Source organism: Dermacentor silvarum, chromosome 6 (genome assembly GCF_013339745.2).
Source record: "Dermacentor silvarum isolate Dsil-2018 chromosome 6, BIME_Dsil_1.4, whole genome shotgun sequence".
Taxonomy (NCBI): domain Eukaryota; kingdom Metazoa; phylum Arthropoda; class Arachnida; order Ixodida; family Ixodidae; genus Dermacentor; species Dermacentor silvarum.
The window spans coordinates 176,072,106-176,096,903 of record NC_051159.1 but is presented as its reverse complement, the minus strand read 5'-3'; the positions used below and the strand labels follow the sequence as shown (position 1 = coordinate 176,096,903).

Here is a 24,798-nt window from a genome sequence, read left to right as displayed (position 1 = left end):
ACTAACCTTTCTGCGGAATGTGTCACCGGGCCTCCGCAAGGTGTCACTGATGCGTAACGCAGGAGCCTTTCGTGGGTTGCTGCTGGGTGTATGCACGGCGCAGCAGCGGATGAACACTGCCATCACCACTATCAGGGCCACCATCATCAGCAGGACAGCCCACCAGTTAAGCTGTGGGACCAGAACAAATAAATTAAAAGGGAAGCGAGGTCTAGTGTTCCAATGATGACACCAACATCTCATACGCAAGATGTGTAACAGGGTGACAGGCTTTTTTTTTTCCCCTTTTAGCACTAGACTTTTTAGATATTGTCCGTGTGATATACAGTTAGATCTTGAGTTAGCAAAAGTTGAGGGGACCCGAGAATTATTTAATTAATGATTAAGTAGAAAACCTCGTTCAATAGAAAACACTTGGACCAGTTAAAAAGCCTTCAAGTTTCATCTGAAAAGCCTCGTTTAAAATGCCTAGCTTAATATACTATTGATATAGAGGAACCTCCATGCTAAATTGGACTTTTAATAGTATACGAGCGGGAGCATCACGACAAGGTCACAAATATTGTCATTTTTCATATTTGAAAAAAAAAAAAAAAAATCATTACGCTTCTTTAGTGACGCGTGACCTAATGCATGGCTCCCTCGGCATAGCCTCCACAATCTCGGAGGTCACGCTGCTGTGTAGTGTAGCTACCGTGGCCGCAGTATCTACACTATGCAGCAAGTGGCTACACAAGCCAGCCCTGAGCGCTTGGTATCCATGGTGCGCTAAAAAATCTTGGATGCGGCGTGTTGGGACCTACGTGATAGCAACACCACCAGGTGCACACATTGTCTGCTTGGTGATGTTTAAAGGCTGCTAACAACAAAAGCTGTACAATTACCAGCTCTGCAGCTGTGCCAACATGGGTTCAGCGGTATAGACGAGGAAAGTTTGCCCGCGCGGCACCAGTGCCAAATGCTCCCCTGGCGGAAGGATGGAAGTGTTGAAGGTCGTCGCTGGGCCAGCGCACGCCCGTGTTCTCTATGGCGCGAGCGATCGTGTGCGTTCTTTTCGCGAAATCGAGTGCGACCTCATCAACCTGGAAAGGTGGCATGCAATACTGCTGTGTCGTTGATTGCCACAACAGGCTCGAAAGGCCAAAAGCCACCTGTGTAGTTCTACAGAATTCCCGGGAGGTGGTACGAGAAGGACAGACGACAAGCGTGGATAACTGCAGTGCGCCGAGTCAAGTAAGCCAAGTACTTTCACATTCGCGTGCGATATCACGGCCGCTCGATAAAAACGCAACTGTAATATGCCTATATTTAGCGCATGGCCGTTTGTTTAGACGTGTCACGTAGTTGAATCGTACAGTGACATCCACCGTGTCAGCTTAGCAGTAAATGCATACGTGTTGCGCCGCTAAGCTTGACGACGCGAGCTCGATTCCCGGTCACAGCGGCCGCATTTCGATGGGGGCGAAATGCAAGAATACACTTTTAACGTGTACTTTAATTTTTGTGCATGTTAAAAGAACCCCGGTGGTCAAAATTATTCCTGAGACCCTCCATTACAACATGCCTCATAATGGCATCGTGGTTTTAGCACGTAAAACCCCCGAATTTATTTGATAGTACTGTTCCTTCACTCGCGATCGGCTAGGATGAGCTCAAGAGAATTATATCCCTTTTCCAAATGCTGCAACTTAAATTGCTAGTTGTGCAGGCAACAAAAGGGGCCGCGCGCTACTTGTCTTTTGTGTGGTAGCAATCCGTATTTAATGCAAGCCGCGGTCATTGCGTGCGTCGGTAAGCGGCAGATCAGAAAGCAGCTACCCGAGACGAACGCGTTATGTTTATTGCTTGGCCATGCTTTCTAAGTTCACAATATCCAAGCATGCTTTAAAGTAATTGCCACCTTGCACATTCTTCCTGCGAAGAATCTTGGTTTCGTGTAGTAGCCGGCCATCAATGTGAGCTTACTTCAGCTGCGGCAGGGCATTCGCTCGACGAGAAAGCAGATTTGCTTTGATGAGGCATGTACCGCTAATTCTTGCTCTCGTGCTGCTGGTCCGAAGGTAATCGCTGGTTACCATGATCTGGGTTCATTTCGCGGAGCAGTTTGTACGAGTGATTTCTCATGAGCAGTGAAAAGATACCTTGCTCACTAATGTAATGAGTTGCCATGACTAACATCTGCATTGAATAAGGCATGGTATACATTAAACATTTATACAGCATGATATAAGGCATTAGGCGCATATGTAGTACTTGTATCGTTAATTAATTTTATTGGCTTATTGGTGCCTAATGCATGTGTTCTTTCTGTGCTGACAGTGCTGATGCCACTCCCTGGGAGTCAAAATGATAGCAGCCGTGTGTGTGCGCCCAGCGACCACTGAAACCAACCGCAATTGTCACCGTCTCTGCACAACTCTGCAAGCATGCACGACTGCTTTGTGACTGCACCATAGTGAAATAAAAGTGACTAATTTACTGAACTCGGTGTGTACAGTAGAATCTCGATGATCTCACGGGGTCACGAAAAATATTCGTATTAGCCGAAATTTGTGTAATCAAAACACAATTAAAACTAGCCAAATTAAGGGGGGACGCGAGGATCAGATCGCGAAAATCGCGAGAAAAATTGATTTTTGTTGAAAACCACGCGTTTCGATATCTGCAACGCCTAATCTACACTGCATCAAAATGGTTTGGCTGAAAACACATTAAAAGTGCCAAAAAAGATTATTTCGTCCGTGCGCAGGGTGAGAAAACCAGCTTTAAATCGCACAAAATCACCGCAGTTCACGGAGACATATCTCATACTTCCCGCCACCGAGCGCCGCCATCTTGGTATCGTTCAAAAGCTCATTCGTCGTTCCGCTTCATCCGTCCTCGCCATCTTGTAACAAATGCACAAACACAAAAGAAGCGCGGGTCTGCGATAGGTAGTCACACGAGCCCTACGATGAAAGTGGGCCTCCGATTGGCTGCCGTGCTGAAAGGCGTCTCTCCATTGGTTGCTGCTGTGACAGGGGCAAGATGGCAACCACAGTTGTCTCCTTTGTAAAACCACGCCGGCGTCTTCACTTGACACGCAGAATTCGGATTACTGAGAGCTCCTAGGTTAGTTATGGATCGTCGCTCATTGGAGAAGAAATTTCGGACGAAGCACGCCTTCGGAATACGGAAGTGCAAGCCTCCTATGGCAAGAAAAATATGGCTATTAGCGGGAGAAGCACCCGACTGAACGTGCCGCGCTAGCTTGCACCGTGGATTACGTGCCGTGCTATCTTGCACCATGTGACTCCGGCAACGATAACGCAGTCGACGGAAGACGCGCCAACAGAGGCTCCCGCGCCTCGGCGTACGGCTGCGCGAATCAGCAGAGATCGTATCTCGGTAGACATAGCTAGCTGCGACTAGGCAAAATGGCTCAAACACATAGAACGCCGCCCGAAGCACAGCCGTCACTCCGTCCGGGCGATGGCACGCGGGAAAGGAGGAAAAGCACAAAAGCGCCACCGCTTCAAACTCTTCGCGTCCAGTCGCGGCCTCCGCGCTGTCCGGCGCCACGTCCGCGCCTCCGCACCAAAAGAGAAAGGGAGAAAGCGCGTGGCTGCGCGCTGTTTTCTTTCGTGGCCGTCGGGGTGGGGCGGCGTTTATTCGTATCAACCGACGTGGGTCGAAAATCGATTCATAACAACCGTTCTCTAGCACGTTGCAAAGTAATGGGGCTCGGCCGGGACCACAGAAAAATTCATATCATCCGGAAATTCGTATTAGCCGTGATCGTATCATCGAGATTCCACTGTACCTCTAACTTGATGTTGTATACAATCTTGTTGGACAACTCTGACACGCACTTGGCTTTCACTGTCACATCACTGCCCACAATTTGTTCAAAGCCATACACGTGTACAAGCAGACGCTCCCCTTACTTGAGGTTGCCGCCCCGAAAAAAGCTGTCGGCGTCGGCAACCTTCTTGAAACCGCATTGCAGTCTTTGCATCGCTGTTCACCAAGCACGTGATCTGCCGCCGTCGAAAACGGAGCGCTGTGAGCAGGAGCAGCGAAGGAAGGCGCGGGCGAAACAATTTAAGCAAAGCGGAGACTGCACCACGGCGCGACCGCGCTGCTTGACATTTCCACATCAGGGGCGCTGTCAGGAGGCACAGTAGCGCCTTCTGGCGATCATTTTCTCATCTATATACTACCTCATCTATAACAAGTTTAGCCGAAGTCAAATTTCATTTCAGTTGGCCGTTAACACTTTCCTGCCCATGTGCAGATTCTCACCAATAGGATATCGATAGTGCAAATTTGTATTTTGCCGCTCTCCGAGTGTTTTCGGACAGCTATCACTATCTAATGGGTAATAAAGGCACTATTTCTTCAGTTTCACTTTTCTGTTTCCTTTTTCTGCCATAGGGAGATTTTTAAAGTGCCTCCGGAGTATGGGTGTAGTCTGCTTGATGAGCGCTCGTAGTTCCCAACATGGCATCGACGCTGCACATCACTCATCTACGGAAACATCTAATTTCTACCGATTCTGATGCGTCGGTTATTGGATGATGGCAGCAGCACTGGCATGCAAGACAACTTAAGTTTGGTTCCTCAGATTTAAGTACAGAGTTTCGCCTTCTTCTTCGAACCCTTTTGTAGATGCCATGTGCTGATCTAAATATATCTTGTGTGTTCTAAAGATCATCGTTCGTATCAGCAGGGTGTCAATGTCCTTCACTTGGCGGTGGCCACGCAAAAGGAAGGTTTTTGCACTAGAAGACAGCTGGGAGATGACTTCGGCAGCATGCTAGAGCCAACGTTTTCTTCTGTACAGTAGGCTTCTGTTCAATTCTGACTAAAGTCCCACCTGGCACCCATTCTGTGCGGCCAAACTTCCGTTATTTTGATACTAAACTTGCATCTTTGCAGGCTGCTCATCACGCATGTGCCCAACCCCAATGGTGACTGCAGTGGTGACTCCAATAGTGGCAGTGCCCGTCTTGGTACTTAAGGTACAGTGAATGCGTCGAACACACATTACCTCCTTTCAAAAATAACTATAATCAGCCTGCCCCAGGAAGATTTCAAAGCAAAAATTCTGTTTGAAAATTGCCTGAGCGATGTAATTAGATATCAAACAAGCAACGATAAATTAGTTTACATATTCAGCTAGTGGCAACAAGTCGTGTCATGTTTTCTTGCCATCCCGGAGAACCGCATGCGTCACAGGATGAATTAGTGAATTGGTTAGTCTAGGTGTGGGTCACCATTTCGTTTGCAATTGTTGCGAAGTAGTTTGATAAATACAGAATATCAAACACACTATGGACTATATGGAGGACGACATGTTGCGGTTCTTCACAGACAGCAATAAAGTGCTGTGTGAGAGTGATGACGATAGACATCAAGTTCATAAATTTCCATTCAGTGAAGGTACAGTTCGCTGGTTTCATCTTGTTCTTATTGCCAGATTCAGAGGCATGCAACATTCTTGCTGAAAAATCAGATGCACGTTCGATTTTTACTTTGAGAGCTCTAATGTCATTTTTACGTTAGTTTTCTACACTAAACCTATAAAAAGTGGGTGCATGTTAGATTTGAGGGCATGTCAAAATTGGGGCAAATACTGTCAAATGAATCAGTGGTGTGTTTTGGTGCTTTTTCTGCCTCATTTAATTTGACCTGCCGGATAATTTGACCTATTTCATCGTCCCACCAGGGTCAAATTAACGGAAGTTGACTGTATCTCAGAAAATTTTCTACCTAGAAAGCTGATATTTACTGAATTATTGCACAGATCCCTTCCTTAGATTCTGAAATTTTTATATGTACTCTTTCTGCAAACTAACATTGACGTATATTAATAAACTTCTCATTTTATAAAATTTTATATGATTATCTTTTTAATGAATATGCTGTTTCTGACTAGCGCCGTTGAAAAGAAATTTTCTTCCTCTACAATGTGATGCTATATACAGTTTAGTATCAAACATGCCCTGTGACAGGAAAAAAAAGTATTACTAGACTACTCGAAAACTGCTGCTTTTTCCGTGGGAAGGAAAGCGGTAATTTTTCCCATAGGGGAGTGTGGTTTCCATATTTGCTTATGAGAAAACTTCACCGAAGTAGAAATGCACCAGTAATGGACTTCACTGTGGCAGCACTTTTGATGCATTACATTCTATCAGACACTGACTGGGAATAATGAAAAGTGCTTTGGGCACAAACTAATTCGAATGTTAGCATATTTTACTGACCATATTGGAGACATAGACCTTTGAAACTGGTGTTATACTACACCATTACCCCGTCCCGGCCATAAGCTGGGACCATTCAAGCATCCCAATGTGTGTGACATTGTCTGCACACTGCACCTGGAACACTGCACCTGGAGCTAGACTGACATTTTCTTTATCTGGAGATTTCATTACACGCTTTTGTTCTACACATCGCCAACACATCAGTTGTCACAATGGTAAGTGAAACTGATGACTGATGCATGGTGTTCAACATTCTAATGCAACACAGAAGCTATGAGGGATGCCATACAGGAGTTTTCTAGATAAATTTTAACCACTTGTTTTATAATATGAAATCTAAATATGCAAGCAATTTCACATTTCTCTTTTGCAGTTTGGACAAGACTGGTTGGACTATGTCATAAAAACAAGTGTAAGAGACCACAACTACTATTGCTACAGAAAACAACACTGACCGTGACCCACTGCTTGACCGTATGCAATGACTGCTTGTCAAAGAGGAGTCGCTTGAGCCGTGCCAGTGGACCCTCAGCATCCACGTTGCGGCACTTCTGGAAGACGTCGCAGTAACCATGGAAGTTGTTGCACGGTGAGCCCGGCCGGAGCTTTATGCCTCGGATCTCCTTCATTCGCTCTATCTCGTACGTGCTCTTGCAGGAATCGGGCTTGTCTGCATCAGAGACAAGGCGAAATAAAAGTGAAGAAATTTGCACTCACTATAAAAAGGTTTTAGTTAAACCTGGATATAACGAAATTTACAAATTCCCGAAAAACTCCGTTATAAAGAGGACTTCACTATATGCAGGTTCGGCACGAAAATTTGACAAAGAAACGCTTACCGTATTTACTCGATTGTAACGCGCACCCGTTTTCCGTGACCAAAAGAGGAAAAAAAAAAAAAAATCCCTTACAGTACCGCGCACCTGATGCTTTCATACAGAAATACAACTATTGCTCAAGATTTACTCTCAATACACTGAAGCTGCAATGAACAAAAAAGTCCCAGTTTCGCCCTAAAAGCGAAGCATCGATTGCGACAGCAAATTAGCAGACAGCTATATGAAGTAAGGTTTCCGGTCTATAAGTCGCCACCTTTGCATAAGACCTTCAAACCAACGCAACACAGGGTCCATAGCGACACTCTTCGCATGAGCATGGGCTGGCACGGCAGCAACAGCGGGTAGCCGAGAAGCGCGGAGTTGCGGCTAAGGCCCATCTACGTTACCGGCATGGTAACTCGCCGTCTGCCATTAGCCGGCAACCGTTCGACGGCTGTTTTGCTCGCGAACGGCAAGATTCCCTTGCCGTAGAGAGGATTGGACCGGGACCCTTTTGTACGGCAGCCTTACAGCGAAGTGGCCAATCAGTGACCGAGGAGTGGTCACTCTGGCTTTGCCGGCAGCCTCACTGCCACTGATCGCTCGACGGTGCCGATATCGTCGCTAGGCCTTCTCTGGTTCACTTCAAATCTAAAGCGGACGGCGCTTCGGAATGAATCACTGACGCTCACAAGCAACAATGTTTTTCTAACCGTTATTGTTGCTCTTCTCAATAACTGTACATAAAGAAGAAAAAAACTTAGAGTATGCTTAAGCTTCGCCTTTAAGAGTGGAATGCGATAGCATTATCAGGACCCGTTCGCATACGGCAAGTAGGCTTCATTCACTGCAACACTGAACGTGGGAAAGCCAGCTAGCTTACAAAGATCTCCTTAAAGTCGGCTTCACTTCTAAACAGAAATGCATTGCTGGAAAGACGTTTTCCCAGGGGCAATATAAGTGGTTTTATATTAAAATGTGAAGGCCCTAGCACCTTTTTTATTATTTTATTAATTGTTTGCTATTGCCCTGACGCGCGCATGTCCAAAATGAATTAGCAGGCGAAGTCCCACTTTGACCTGCCTAGGATGCGAGAGCTATCTGGATATGATTTTCGCAAGTAAAGTACCCGAACGTGAAGCTGTAGGTCTGGTAGAAATGCTGGAAAAGTGGTTTGTGTTTGAGTTTCCTTGTAGCAGAATTAGGTTTTCTCATACATTCAAATTACAATCCGACGCCAATTGGGAAACAATCCGACGGTGAATCTGACGCCGAAAGGTAAAGTCGTACTTTACCAATTTTCTGACAGATTTCACTATGATAAATTCAATTTTTGTTCACCAAAACCTTGCATCACATGGAGGGCCTGCGCGGTCGGGGTGGTTGGGGATGATTTTCTCCTCCACTTGCTGATGGCTGTTGCTGACGCCCAATTTTCTGCAACACGGGGCCCTTAACGCTTTCGCATTAGTACGCTGATATTAGCAGCGCCGTCGGCTGCGATGTGAGCACAGCCGAGCCGGTCGTCTGCCGTCAGTAGCCCTGCACTGCAGCTGAGCTCGACAAGTATCGGAGCTCTCGTTCGTGTTTAAAGGGACACTAAAAGGAAAAACTGTTTCTTCTGTATCAATAGATTACCCTTCCACAATACAGAAAACACCCCTATTACCGCGAGAAGCCGCTTAAGCCAGAAATAAACGAAAAACACAGAAGGCAAGTTGCGACGCCACCTTGAAGTTCCCGCACCAGCTATCCGTGACGTCATGGATTTTGACAGCGTCTTCTAGGTCTCAGTTAATTCTTCAGTGGTAAAGATTTACTACATTGTATTCTAAAGGAGCCAAAGACTGAATATGGCAACTTTCGCGAACTTTTACTGACTCAACGTGGCCCATGTACGAAAAATTACTTTAGAAGTCGTGACGTCACACTGAAGTGCTGACGTTGTGCTTTCTGAGTGAAATTCAAAAAAATTAACTTTGAGCTTCATTTTCTCTTCTAATAATTGACCTATTGCAGTGTAATTAACGACAGCAGAGTTTTTGAAGAATACTTTATCAGTCTAAGTTGATTTATTGTTTTGCTTTAGTGTCACTTTAACATTTGACAGTGAATATCGTTTTTCATAAAATGTACAATTTACGCATCACTTCATGTAGTGGAAATTATTTTGCTTGGAACACAAGCTGCAGCCTATGTTTGTGTCGCCAATGACGGAGACGCGCAGCTTCGCGGTCGTCGATTGGCCCGTCGGTCGTGTGGTGGGCAGTGCACCGGCCATGTCTACTTTGGACACCTCTCGCGCAGCAGCCGTACTGCCATGTAATAAAGAACTAGCTACGGCACTGGAGGCCGGTTCGCCGTCGGTATGTTTGCTGCTAGCATGGACGTGCCTTAATTGGAAGTGGACAGTGTTTTGAAAAGTGCGTTGGCAATGACTTATGTCACGTGACATTTGGAGGAGCACTTGGCAAGAACGAAAGACCATCCGACGAACGGAGCGTAGTGAAGGAAAGAGTGAAACGAGCGAGGGCCATGTTTCGATCATCAAACGCGTGTAACTCCGCTATTACAGCACCATTTCGAAAAATTCTTGCAGCTACGTGTTCGTTGCAGTGTCATGAGTAAGACGCCGGCGGTGCCATAAAAGAAGACAAGGACGATGTGATCGGAGCGTTCCGAACGGCGCGAGCGCGCGAGGCGCGTGATCCGAGCTGTCATCGGGGGAGAAGCAAGGCTGAGCGAGCATTATCGACGTGGCTCCGGGCCAGGAAGGTCGCATCGCCAGCTCCGCTCTGGCGACGGGAGACTTGGGGGTCCGGCCGAGTCCGTGACGTTGGCCGTCCATGGTGTGGCCGTCGACCTCGGCAAGCTCGAGTGAGGCTCCTGGACTGGCTGCAGCCTCTCACGGCAGGACCGGGCACCCCAGAGAGGACCCCTCCTCCACGGCAGACCGGCACGTTTGATGATCCCCGGAACGCCACGTCGGCACTCGGGAAAGAAGCTGGACGGAAGCGGCGGCCGAGCACGTCGCTTGGCCTAACCCGTCACCTCTCCCGGCCACGTCAGCAACAGCGACCGGGTTACCCAGGCTCCCGAGACGAGCGAGTTAAAGGGTAGGACCGACTTCAATGCAGCAAGGTTTATGCGACGGTCGGCGAAAAGACAACCACATGAAGAAAGGTCCCACGAGATTCCCGCCGGGAAGAAACGAGCAACGAGAACAGTGACGAACTCAGTAAGAGCGTTCCATTCCAGTAGCGCCACAACAGTAGGCAGAGTTGCCAGACTTCGAGTAGAAAACGTCCAGAATTAGTGTAGGCGCAGTTAAGGACATGTTTAGTGTTTATTAGTTCCTTAGGTTGTATTTTTGTCAGCATTTATTTATTCATTGTTCAGTGCGTATTTGAGTTTTTGGTTTGAGGTTTTTGAGTTTGTGGTGGGATTAAAACATGCTTGCTGTGTTGCAAGCGTCTTCCCTCTCCATCTCTCATAACACCCGCACGCCCCCGAGATCGGTGACAACAAAAACACATCACATGCAGACTCGTGCACAACTGCAACATCACAACTAAATTTCTACCTCTGGGTGGTTTAGGGGCCCTTTAATTCCTTGAGAGCATCCCAAATCATGAATTACAGCACCTTTTACACAACCCACTCAAAACATGCATTAAGCACAGCATGGCTTCAAACGTGGAAAAGGAGACTCATCACATCAGTGAAAATGGACGCTGCAGTCATGTGGTAACACAAACAACGCAAGAGCCCGCCAGTCAGCCCGTTTCAGTCTTTGAAAGCTGTACAATGATTGTGTCAACAAAAGCTGCCAAATTTTCCATCAAACTGTTTGCTTAGCTTGGAAACACAGTGGCGACACTCTCCCTTGTGCCGTCGAGTGCTGAATGGACTCTGCTTTTGGCAGCATGGAGATATGTGTGTATGCACGAGTGGTATCTGGTATCGTGAAACCACCACAACAGGTTTCTATGACGATAGTGATAGTGCCACTACTATGTATCAAACAATGCCACAGTGAAGTGTATCCAGATTTATACCTAAGATACATAGGTGCAGCATCCATAAATTGTACCAAACAATTACCAGTGCTAAATGACTTTTCCAAACGAAATGTGAGTGCAAATAATGTCATGGTTTAGCCGGAAAAGCTTGGTTCTCAGAAGGATGCACCAAACTCTACAACATAACTTTTCTTACTTATATTTATGGCAAGTAGGATAAAAGTTGTCATACTTCAGCTTTGGTTTTATGCTTAATTGTGGGCACTTGATGTCAAGTATTTGAAAACTATTAGAGAAGTAGTTTAATTTGTGAATAGTACAGACTAATCGACAGGAGGACTGAATCTAATAGGACAACATTCAATGCATTATTTGAAGCTGTTGAATATATCAGAACACCTCTCTCTATTAGTGAAAATGTGTGTTGTATATTAAAAATACCCGCTTGCTAGAAAGATGATGGGTTTAACGTGACACAGCAGCAAATACAGGCAAGGTGGGGTTTCTTGTTTAGTACAGAAGACTCGCAATAATTTAAACTTTCGGTTAACTTAAACAAATTTCTAATTTTTGATTGGCCCGCTATGTTTTCAATGTATTTTAAAGCCGCTTAGGTAATTCAAACTACGCCATTGCATCAATTCAGTTAATTCATGCTTTTTGCTTGTTCGTGCCGGAAGATATCTGCTGCCTTTGTCGCTTCTAGCTGAACATTTGCGTTATTATAGCACTAACAGTCGCTAATAAAGCCGATTGCCTGCCTACACATGTCAAAGCGGCCGACCTAGCTAAACCGTGCGCACCAACAATCATGTGTTGATTGAGGGAGAAAAAACAACACGGCAGGCGTGGCATGTACGGAAATGACGCATTTCTCCTTTTCCTGGTTTGCGCACATGTCAAAGCAGCCAAATTGAGTGCACCAACAGAATCGTGTGTTGATAGAGAATTAAAAAAAATTAAAAACCAATGACTGAGATGGCAGGTGCGGCATGTACGAAAAATGACACGCGTGACCTTCAGCCAACCTCGCACACCAAGGCATTTTATCGTTCCATCATGCCGCCTCGAGGGAAGTGTCGAACTTATCCCGTAAAGGAGAAATTGGCTGCAATAGAAGAAGTTGATGCTGGAGTGAAGGAGGCTTCAGTAGCAATGAATTGTGGGATATCGAAGAGCACACTGACGACCATCCTAAAGGCGAAGAACAAGCTTTGGAACAATGCAAACGAAATGTGGCACGCCTCCAGGGCAGAGGTGTGCCGCGTACAGCACTAACAGCATGCGCTGGCGTGATATTGGATGCCACAGCGGCATCACTCTCGTCCTTGCACAATTGTCCGTACGACACCATGTGCATTATGCCTGTTTCAACGATTTGGAACGACCCCCTTATTTCCACTATGGGAACAACGGCCGCTCAAGTGTTCCTGTCGACGTGGCCCGAGTCGACATGAACGCTGCACCACGCCCTGCCGCCACGCAATGTTGCAAAGGGTCAACGGTTACTACGCTGTTATCAGGCGATCACGATTCGGTGGCACTTCGTTTCCGCGTTGCCGATAACGGTTCACAGTGAAGTTTTACATTTCGAACATCGCATTTTTTTTTCGCCCGAAGCGACATAGATAACGTCAATTTTACGGCTCTTGTGTGGCTGACGTGCAGTCGTAATGCTGAGATGTACTGAGACCATGATGTCCGAGACCTTCGCAGAGTGGCGGCATGCCGCAGTACTTTCCAAAATTTACACTTCCGGCCAACTAGAGCACAAGCTCGAATAAAAAATCGCGGCATCGCTTGCAGTTTCGAAATAACAGGTGATTGGAACCGGGCGCCGTTTTGAAAGAGCTACACGACGCCGCACTTCAATCTTTAGATGGGGGTTTCTAATGGAAGTTTGCAGCTAGGTGCGGGAACGCACCAGGAACGAAAATGACGGAAAATATGGTTTTTGGACTAAAGTGCTGCCAAATTTTAACTACTGATGCCAGCTTCAGTGCGATTTATTTTCGAGTGTATTTAGGGGTGAGTCCATATATAACGAACTGCTGATACAACGACCACTTTTAGCTGAACTATCATGTTCGTTATAAATGGGCTCGACTGTATTATTGAATGTATGCGAGTGTTTCATTACAACACAAGTTCGTATGTTGCCCCGAATCGTATTTATGATAAATTCTGATAATTCAAACAAAATCCTGAAGTCCCCTTCGAGTTGGAATTATCGAGCGCCTACTGTACTATCTTGCAAAATGGACGCAAATGCAAGATACTCGGCAACTAAAAAGGCTTCCAGGCCATTCTGCCACTACTGGTTACTCAATATTCACTGTATTTCCGCAGAGGAGCAGGCTGCCCTACTTGAAAGCAGTTAACTAGCATGGTCAGCATTTCTCTTCTCATATTGCCATTTAACACAATAAAAAAGCAACATCGTATAAAACGTTTTGAAAACCAGTACATAACATAGCCTTCTGCTGACCTTTTTCCTGGCAGGCCACCTCGCACATCTTGTCGGGCGATGGGTTGGTGTCGTCCGTGAGGGAGCACTCCTCCATGCCGTACTTCTCGCAGATGGAGCCACTGCACTCCCCGCTCCAGCACACCTGGGTGCCATTGTTGCACTCTGTCTTGTTGCGCTTGTGTACCGGGTTGGGACAGCTTGCCTGTTTCCCAGTGCTAGACCTGGAAGTCAAGGCTTCAACACAGCATGCCACAGTGCCATTCTTTAACAGCAGGCCGCTTTTCTCGACTACAAAAGAAAAAAACTGGGGTTTTACGTGCCAATACCACGATCCGATTACTATGAGGCATGCCCCTGGGGTTCTTTAAAATGCGGCTAAACCTAAGCACACAAGCATTTTTGCATTTTGCCCTCATTGAAATGTGGCCACTGCGATCGGGATTGAACTTGTGACCTCAAGCTCACCAGCACCAAGGCTATAGCCACAGGGCTACCGTGGCAGGTCGGCTACAAAAGCCAAGCTATAGAGGTGAAGCTTCCGGATATGCGATTACAGTGTTCGAATGAGTTTGGTACCTCTTTTTGTTTCTCTCACCTAGTTGCAGTCATCATGAGCCTGTTTTATGCCCACTGGAGGACGAAAGCCCTTCTCCAAGTGATCCCCGATTGTCCCTGTCTCAAGTCAATGGAATCCATCAAATGTGTGCAAATTCTCTAACCTCATCACTCCATCTAATCCTCTTCTGTCCTCAACTTTGTATCCCTGCCCTTGGCACCCACTCTGTTACTATAGTAGAATAACCGTCATGTGCTCTTCCCATTGCATGAACTACCCTATGCCTCCTATCATTTTCTATTCCATCGCTTATTTTGCTTTCCTTAGCTTCTTCTCAAGCTTCTTTGTTATGCTACAAATTTCTGCCCAATAGATTAGTACCAGTAGTATGTAATAATTGCACACTTTTTAAGGATAACAGTAAGCTGCTATTCACAAGTGTGTGTGTCACATGTGCCAAACCTATTTTTATTTGCCTGGTGATTTCCTTCTCGTAATTTGGTCCCCTATGACTGCTTGGTCTATGTAAACATACCTGTGCACATTGTTGCAGCTATACTGCCTTTATTACTGGTTAGGACCTACCTTTAATAAAAGAGTTAACCATATTGTCTCTCAAAAGATGAGTAAGGCACTTACACAATTCTTTTTTTGAGCTCTGCACCAGATAAAGTACTCTTTGTAGTGCACATATTTTTCATTGGCAGCCAGGTAACCGGGAAAAAGGATATTCGCAATATGACAGCTCCGTGCAATCAGACTCCAGCTTGCACAGCTTCTCCTTCCTCTCGAAATCACACTTGTTGGTGCAGCAAGGACCTTGGCTGGGACTGCGCAAGGACAAGAAGCAATTTCAACTGCATCACACATGCTGAGAGCTGCAAGAGTGCAATATTCGTAACATCAGTTACTGTTCCCACATTAATGTCACATTAATGTCAGCAAACAAAATAAAAAGAAAGTGGCCACTCTTGCCACAAGAGAAGGCTTGGTAAACCAGAAGAGACGCAATAACGAAAGACTGATGGCACAGCTGCTTTGAAGTTCTTGTGATATCATAGGTTTCGACTGCACTTGCCCAGGCCTAGTTAATTTTTTACTAAAGATGGACTAAATCGTATTCTAAAGAAGACTCAACTTGAGGCAAGTTTCAAGGACATTTACTGAGCCATAATGACCCAAATTAAAAAAAAAAAAAATCACGATGTCACAATGTCTTACCGGCGCTGCCGTTCTTGCGCAAGATTCAAGAAATGGTATTTGACCTTCACTTTTTCTATTACGAAACAGATTTAGGGAGTCTATTTAGTGTCCTTTCAAAGACCGTACAAGACCGTGACACTAGGTGGTTGCAGCTACCACATACGAGGTTGGTAGTGTCTGCCACTCTGCAAACATTAATGTTGTATGTTTTAGCCCGAACTATCGCTATCGCACAAACAAAACCAACTGGTAGTAATGTTGGAAATGTGTATACAGTCGAACCCGGATATATCAAATCTGAAGAGTACCACAAAAAAGTTCGACATATTCGTAATTCGATATATAAAATAAAGCTCTTTACAGAAATTTTTAAAGGGATATACAGTTGTTTCATATACACAATTCATTATATGTGGGTTCGATATATCCGGGTTCCACTGTACAGTGGTATCTTGTTGATACGATCTTCAAGGGAACGGGAAAATATAGCGTATCATCCGGAAGTCGTGTCATGCAACGTATTGCCCAACCAAATCGTATTATTGGGGGGGGGGGGGGGGGGAAGAAACAAATTATCCCAAAAGACGTATTATGCAGAATCGTATCAATGAGATTCCACCTCTATGTATCTCAAACAGTACACACTTAGGAAATGACATATGCACAGCCATGTTCCGTAACTTGCAGAATAATTTCTTCACTAACTTTATTCTCGACCGCTACTGCCGTGTGTGACGTCACATGCGCCTTGCACAGAGTAAAATGAAACTAACGCTCGCCGCTGCTGAATCTGTTCTGAATCCATAGTTTTTAAGGCATGTGGCCAACGTGGGTCATATGTGGCAGCAAATTGACACGTAAGGTTACAGGTTGCCAATGTAATGATAAAAATTGTGGGATTTAGTATATTTGTTTTGAAATGGTCAATTCTGCCATTATTCGAATGTAACGCGAGGGTTGAGTTCAAGCAACGATACTTGTGAAAAAAACCTCGCGTTACAATCAAATAAATACGGTAATTTCTTTATAATTTAATCTACCTCCTTTTGAGGAGTCCAGGTTCGTGCCACGGGCTTATTCAGGCAGTATGTACTCATTTTTTGGGACAAGCCTGAGCGTGCCTGCCTAGATTACACGACGCTTGGATTATACGAAGGTGTTGTGTGGTCCCCCCAATGTCGTATAATGGTGGTTCCACTGTATATGATGAAACCGTGGAGTAGCCCGTATACGTCTGACAAAGGCCGTACATAAATGGTACCATGCATAAAAGACTCTCGGCCACAGCGCACAGTACCTGCAAATGGCTCTGGGCTTTCGGGTGCAGCCCTTGCCCTGGTGTTCACGAGGGTAGCAGCAGTCCTCCATGCACTCCTGCTCCTCATAGCCACAGTCACACTCCTCGTCCCCTTCCACAATCTTGTTGCCGCAGAACGGGCCCTCGTCCTCTGCACATGGAGAAGGAAGCAGGCAGGGGTGTGACGGGGCACTTCATTGTCTGGCTGAAGTGCATCCAGCCAGATGTTTGACAATAGCGTCCAACAGATAGACTACCATAACGAGCACAGCCATGATATATAGGTAAGAGCACCCACACGTGTATAAAGCTCATACTGTTAAATACTTCCTTGATGCATCATTTTCGTTTCCTAATGAGTGCACATAGGTAAAACAACAAGCATTTTAAAGAAATTAAACATGAATCAAACCCTCGTGCCTCAGCTAACAGCAAATGACTGTCAAGTGTGCTTTGTGGATAGAAGTGAGTGAGTGGGCACGACTGAGCAGACGATGCAAGCAAAAGCGCGAGTTTTGTGTGCTTATGTGTACTTGACCATTTCACTGCTGCACCTGTCTTATGGCGTTGACAATCATTCTTGTCCACACTACCACGTATAATTACAAAAAAAAAAAAAATGGCTTGGTGAACTATCAAAAGCCAAAAGCACAAGTTAGGAGATCATAGCACCAATTAAAAATACAAATTTCCTTCTGGCGCTGCTGCATGGCCTGGAACTGAGACAAAGAATGCATTTGTCGAACATGTAAACCTGCCCTGCGCCACTAAATTTTGGGCTACCTGTCTAGACTGCAATGAAAGAAAACACTCATGGTATCTGAACTTCTGCTTGAACATAGATGCAGCAACTAAAACTTTCATCATGTGGAGAAAGTGTCCGAGGAAAACCACGAGTACTGTAGCTTACAAAAAACACACATGGGAGTGGGAGGGGCGTCAAAAATATTATCAAAAATTTAACAACCTGGTCATTGGCTCAGGAGGTTTACAGTGCCCCCATGCCTAAAAAATGATGGGATAAGTTGGGATAGGAATGGGACAGGAAAGAAATGCAGAAATCACAAAGCATAAAAGAAAAAGAGCAAGGAAAAAAAATTCATTAGAGGTGCTGAGCAAGCAGTTGCTGTAGGGGCAGCACACGTTAAACAAGGGAACAATCAGAAGAAACATCGAGGCAGCTCAACACCAAAGCCCCATCTGCTGCACAGAGACAGTACAAAATGTTGCTATCGTCAGTTCAGACCATTGCACCTACGTAAAGCCAACACTCACCCTGGAAGCAGTTCTCCTTCTGCTCTCCGCGTAAGATTGCTGACAGCACAGCGGAGATGTTGCGTATGCTGCATGGTGAGAAACGCTGGTTGTTGGGCTGGTGGCCTTGGGTGGCACTGGCATACATGATGTAGTTGCCCAAGGATCCTCCTGGCACACACTCTGGTGGGTAGTCGTGCTGTAGCACAAACAGTGAGACCGCTGTACCCAGACATAATGGAGCATACAGACAGCCCACGCCTGGAGAAGGCAAGTCCCTGTGCTAAGGGGGGACGTGGCAATGAAAACTTTTTTTTTCCTTAATTTACGGGAATAAATTGATGAAATTTGGCATGCAGGTGTGATTTGTTATGCGTAACAATATCATAACTGAAATCAGTTTGGTGCTATCTATTATAGTTTTTGAGTTACAACACTTGACAGCCTCTAATGGTCATCCCCAAATTAATTAATTAATTACACTTAAGTTCGCCAAGATTGGCTAGTCGCTCGTAGCACTTCCGGACGACGAGCGACGAATTCTGGAGTTTTAGAACCGAGCTATCGAGCGACAAGAACGAGCGATCTGTTCACGCGAAGGCCCGTTTCGTCACTCGAAGCCGTTGCTCGTCGCCGTCACGCGCAAAATCGCTCTCATACGGTTTGGGCATGATGAGGTTCCATGGTAATTAGGACTGTAAGCAACAATGAAGGCATTTGTCAACAAAGCACGAGCTTCAATAGTTTTAGCTTAGCAGGGCACTCACAGGCGAGCCAAAGTTGTGGCCGATCTCATGGGCAAATGTGATCTCCGACACCTTGAGTGGGATCTTGGCATTGTGATTCAGGAATGTTATGATGCCTGTGTTGAGACTGCGCTTGACATTCTCCGACTTTCCATTGATGTTCTCAGAGTATGTCTTGTACTTCTCACAGATTCCGCCAGACGCACCTGCCAATTGAGCAAAAGTAATGGGTGTCAACTAAATCAATACAAAGGGTTCCACAGTAAGTTCCATATTAAGTACAAAGAAGTCCCACAGCCTTTGAAAAGTGGATTTGATGTGAAACAATTTTTAGAAGAAAAAAAATTAGCCATAGGCATGTTCCTCTGGTTACTATGTTAAAGTTACATTTAACTCTTTCAAGCAATATGGTTATCGCGAGAAAGCGATTTTGTAACTTTATATCTTTGCCCTATCATGGTTTTCTTATGTTGCCATCAACCTGCACTATTTTTGAGCCTTATCTCCTAATTCTGACAACATTACCACTACAAGCTCTGCCAAAGAACATTCTTTGCTAGTTGTTGTACACCTGAATGTCAAGGTAGTGTGGAAGATGCTGAAAAAATGTATTATAAAGAGCAGCACAAGCATGCACAAGTTACAATGCTGGTCTCTATTTGAGGAAACAAATGCTCTTTTGCAGGTAGATAGATTTTATTGATATGAAAGACAAAAGGTTTCACAATGAGTTTAGGGAACCATTGCAGCATGAAACATTCCAGCGTGGTTGGTATACAAATGTTGACCACGGTTCAGGTGTCAACAGACTGTGCTAGACAGTCACTGCGATCAGTAGCAATTTCCCTTCCCTTCCTTTCCTTTGTTTATCTAATTATTGAAATAAACAATCATTTATTACTACTACTACACGAGAGAACTGCCTCATATCTTAGTTCTTAACAAACATACTGAGCAATCTTTTCTTCATCTGGCCCGATCTTGTACCAATCATATTCAGGTTTGTCACTCAAACAAACTTCAATGCAGAAATGTTAGAAGTGTTTCCGCATGAGTCAATGACCAAAAGGAGGATTTCGAGGCCTACCGTTAACCGATGCCACCCAGGCCAGACCCAAGGTGCCGTGCTGGAAATCCCGGAAGGTCCACACATAGGCCAGGCAGAAGTCATCGTGGTTGGACAGGGAGTTGAGGTTCAAGAAGTTGGACGCGTCCAGGTTGCCCGCACAGAACGCATTCGACCGACGATGCCTTTCATCGTAACAAGCTGAGCTGTCATTGATCTGCGGTGAATGGCTCACATTAATACATAGAGTTAATTAATCATAACTGACAAGTTGTTATTGAAATTGTGAAGATATAATGAGCCCCAAGCATATGCAACACAGCTGAACAGACACCAAATTTCAAATCAACTGAATGCACAGGGTGGGCTGTGCTAAGGTTGAGAAACATTACGTATTTAGCCGAGAATGAGAAACATTACATAGCTCTGAAAATATTGCCACTTGTTTTGTTTTTTTCAGCGTAAAGGCAAGTTCACTATTCACACAGAGAAAGTTTGAAATAATAAATTGTGTTTGGTCAGTAGTGTCCCTGTTCTTCCATATAGCGGTGCAGCAGGACTGTCCATTCTTTTCTTAACCCGGGCACAAAAATCTGCAGCAATTTATTTTATCTTCTCATATTGTGTATGTTTGCTTTCAGATCGTGAAAAATGTGAACACATGATAAAAGGCAACACGACAACATAAAAACTAATGTTCCTAAATGTGCTCTATAGCTTTTCAAATAACACTGCACTACAGATGGAATATGGCTGGCTGGCTTTATATGGTGCATATGTGACAAAATATTGGGCCCCTCAGTTTCCCTCATTATTCTCAACTTTTTACACTGAAATATATAACATAATGCTGGCTAAGGGCACAGGAAATAAATAATTTTCTGTCCAAGCATTGTAACTGTCAGAATAACAATTCCTTAACAGAAGGGAACCATTAGCAGTTGGGATTCCTGGGTAGTCTCCTGCTTAAGTGCTGACAATGCTGCATAGCTTTTGCGTCCAGGGATGGTATTCTCTGGCAATCACCTTCGAAGATAGCTTCACTTTCACAAGCTTTTGTGAGACTCCACACTGGACACATCCGCATGTATGGTTGACAGCGTTTCTGGCATTGTTGGCTGTATACTTCTCATTCGTATAAGCCGTAGCACTGTCCATGTGTAGTTATCTTCGAGCTATGTTAAACACGATGCAGATTAAGGCATCTCACAGCTGTTTCCCACCACTGGCTAAGCCACAACGCAGGCTTTTTTATGACTCACCTGCCCTACAGAGCCCATTATTGCTTGCATGTATGACTCCCACTTCTGCTCAGCAATGCAAAGCAGCTCACTGTTGCACCAAGTATGGCACTTTCAAAATTTAATATGATATAACAGAATCCCTCTATTAAATTATTATTGGGTACTGGGAAATTCTGAAATGTCATTTGTGCTTTGTGAGTGCATAAGCAACATTCCAAATAAGGAAATTCAATGATAACTTTGATATTACATTGCTAAAGACAAACCTCATCATAGCCAACACTTAAATAGTGAATCATTGGGCACTGTGAAGCAGACGCGAGTAACCATGCTCATGCTCAAGTTTAGATGGTTTTCAAATGAGACAGTGATAGTTATACCTGATGCTGTAAGAGTTAAAAGTAGAGCAATGTTTTGCTTGTGCAGTCTTTGTAATATGCAAATCATTTCCAACATTTGAATTGTGCGGCATGCAAGAAAAGTCCGCACTTCAGCATGCTTGCACCGCCTAAAAAAGGGAGCCCATATTGCTGTGGCAAAAGCGAGGCCACCAGGATCAATGTGTTTTAAGTGGTACCTTTTGAGAATAAAATGAATGATTTGGTTTTTGTGTGGTTTTATACAGCAATGCCTTCGACTATGGTGGCTGCATATGGCTTACTGTGAAATGAAACCTCGCTTCAGATGCTACTTCAATATATCAATGCGGTTTTGCTGCACAAGGCATACAGTAGAGAATTTTAGCTTGTCTGTATATGTATTATTCTTTAAAGATATAACAGGTTATAGAAAATGTGGATGACAGCAACAACACTGGTAGCGCCATCTTGTGATGCATTGTTTAGCAACACATCAAACAATTTTGTGTTATACGAGTGGTTCTCAGCACAGCAATATAAAATAAAAGGAACTGCATATTGTTGATTTCATCGCTGCTGATGCTTTATGCTGGCAGACAAATTGAATATGGTTCCTTACTGCTATGATAGCTTTGTGTCTTCTCTGCTTAAACTTTGCATGACCAATCCAGCTGCTCACAGTTATGCTCTCAATAACCCAGCATTTTGTGAATGCTAATTACAAATACGAACAAGCTAAATCTCTCTAGTAATGCAGTCCTTTTCGTCACGTACCCGTATCCTCTGCACGGCGAACTTGATATCCCGAATGCCATTAAAATTAGTGCTTCGATAGATGCGGCTGGCAGCCTCGACATGCTGGGCTATGAGAGAGGAGATCTCCTCGCGCGCCTTGACAGGGTCCCTGCCCGTGCTTGTGATGTGGTCCCAGAGGAAGGTGTCCGTCTGCACAAACAGGTTGCAGACGCGCCTTTTGGGCAGATAGCTGGTCCCTCCTGTGCCCAGATGCAGGCCGCCTGCCGACCGCAAGTACTTGGCGTGCGGTGCCTCCGAAAAATGGTGGTGCCGCTCCTCACTTGGAGAGCGCACAGCACGCCTTGGCTTGCTCCCGCCACTCTCCTGTAAGCAGGTTCCAAGAAAATATAGGCAGGTCACTCTGATATGCATCCCAGGCACTAACTGCAACGAGGCCAGCATCACTCCCACAACATGTGCACACACACACACACACACACACACACACACACACACACACACACACACACACACACACACACACACACACACACACACACACACACACACACACACACACACACACACACACACACACACACAATGAAATGCCTTTAAAACACTACAGCAATGCCTTGTTATAACGAAGCTGAAGTGGGAGCCAGAATTACTCAATATCCATAACTTCATTATATAGACTATTTCATTATATCCTGCTTCGTTATTACGAGGTTTGACTGTACACGCGTGCCCAACCATTCCTGCCAAACAAGTGTGCAAGTTGCAAAGGGGAGCACCATCAGGAGTTTATCATTCCAGTAGACTCTTTCCATAGTGTCATTCTTTCGTGTTGCCATCATCCCTTTCCACATTGTCACCCTCCTCCCGCTTTTCTTTCATATATCGAGCGGTGAATAAACAAATTGGGCAGTTTCTTTCAAATAACGAAGCACTGAAAGCGACAGCAGGGTTTGGCATTGCGCTGCAGATCCTCAGATGGTGTTCTAATACACGGGAGTGACATGTTGGCATGACACAGCACGTGAGGCAACTGCTGCTGCACAACAGAAACAGTGTCCTGGTTGCTATTAGGTGTTTCACAACGCTGGCATGACGAGGAGTGCCACCATCGGCATTGCAGTCGTCGCACCTCAATGTTGCATGCGATGAGACCAAAAGAAAACCGTCAGTGTATGTAGCTAGAAGTGTACTGTCTATTCCACTCGCACCACTGTTTGCACCACAGTGTGGTATGCACAATGCTTAGTAGGAACGCTAATGTTTCCTGTGCACAACGCTCATGTAAGCAGGGAAAGGCAGACCACTGCCCTTGCTCAGCTGCAGAGACGAGTGAGGAAAGCGTGAGGGTGTGTACACATGACTTCATTGTTCTTGGACTGCACATTTCCGGAGCCCTTCTAACCCTCCATGCACGGGGCAGCATGTGTTCTCGATACTACTAGGACAGCACAATGGTGACAGCGGCACCAGTGCAAATGCGCTTCGATTGCCCACATGATTGCTATTGCAATAGAAGGTCAAACAGCTGGCTAGACTTACTGAACCTTGTTTGCGGCACTAACCAATGATAGTAACAGGTGGTGAGGGCAATAAACAATGAAATGATGCTACATTCAAGTATACAGCAACCCTACAACCCTAAATGGCCAACTTACTCTTCTTTCCACAGAGCCGGACTTATCCAACCATCTCTACACAAGGCACATTATTACACAGCTCATTTCCATGAAATGCCACTGTTAATACATGAAGAAAGTAAATGTTTTAGCATGCTGTAGTGGGTCAACTTTTCATATGTGTCACAGCAATCACTCAAGATTATGAAAACCATTGCCAGATAATACAAATGCTATTGAAATGAAAGCACTTCCTGCGGTCGAGGTAAGACACTCGCTTTGTAGCCTAAACAGGAGATAAAAATCCCAGGCTCGGTTTAAAGTGACCGGCTCAATACACAGCCCAACCTTGTCTCCCAGAATTTCGCACCTAAAAATTCTGGCTGGAAGGGCATGGGCACATGGAACAGAAGCAATGCAGAAATGGCAGGCAACTCACCGCTGGGTCTGGCACGGCGCTGTTGGCAACTCTGTCCATCCACTGCCGCACGTCCTCGGTGATGCCACAGCCAGGCCGAGTAGTGTCATTCTCGTGGTCTGGAAGCTCGACATCACTGGCAGCATACATGATGGAGTGGTACGGCCGGTCTTCGGCAAAGTATTTGTTGGCCCGCTCTGCGTAGTAGTGGCCCTTTGTTGTCTCGATGCGTCCCTCAAAAACACCATCGTGTAGAGCCCCAAATACATGACTCGTTGGCTCCCCTGCAAAAGATGAAGAGCAAAGATTGTTAGAGAAGCGATAAAAGGGTTGTTACAATTCAATCTCGGAGTATTGCTCTGAATGCCAGACTAGCACAAGAAAGCAAGACTTAACATAACTTGCATTACAGCAGGTGTTTTATGAAGTTGTTAACACTTTCAACATATATCTTACTAATATTTGTACACAGCTCCTGCTGGATTGCACTTTCTCACATCTGCAAATTTTCTGCTTATCTGTTGCTGACTGTTCTCAGACTGTCACAGTACATAAAATGATGGTTGCCTGACTAATTTTACTTTGCCTTAGCCTTACGAACACTTGAACACCCCCCAAATTCTCTTTTCAAGAACTGACATTTTTGTTGCGTTGCTCACAAGAAAAATCTGTAGGACGATCCAGCACTGTCATTTCTTATGAATCAAACTTCTTTGTGTTGC

General features: G+C 45.1%; 1 protein-coding gene across 1 annotated transcript in view; it reads right to left on the bottom strand.

The window, feature by feature from the left end:
- The window catches only part of LOC119456432 (disintegrin and metalloproteinase domain-containing protein 10), a 50,302-nt gene that overhangs the window by 9,668 nt on the left and 15,836 nt on the right, over positions 1-24,798 (bottom strand). The window contains exons 4-13 of the mRNA XM_037718168.2: positions 24,098-24,360; positions 22,061-22,405; positions 19,705-19,900; positions 18,639-18,823; positions 17,893-18,070; positions 16,618-16,768; positions 14,849-14,947; positions 13,580-13,773; positions 6,707-6,921; positions 7-171 (exon numbers count right to left, since the gene is read on the bottom strand). Coding sequence (XP_037574096.1) covers positions 7-171; positions 6,707-6,921; positions 13,580-13,773; positions 14,849-14,947; positions 16,618-16,768; positions 17,893-18,070; positions 18,639-18,823; positions 19,705-19,900; positions 22,061-22,405; positions 24,098-24,360 — 1,991 coding nt within the window. The remainder of the gene's footprint in view (positions 1-6; positions 172-6,706; positions 6,922-13,579; positions 13,774-14,848; positions 14,948-16,617; positions 16,769-17,892; positions 18,071-18,638; positions 18,824-19,704; positions 19,901-22,060; positions 22,406-24,097; positions 24,361-24,798) is intronic.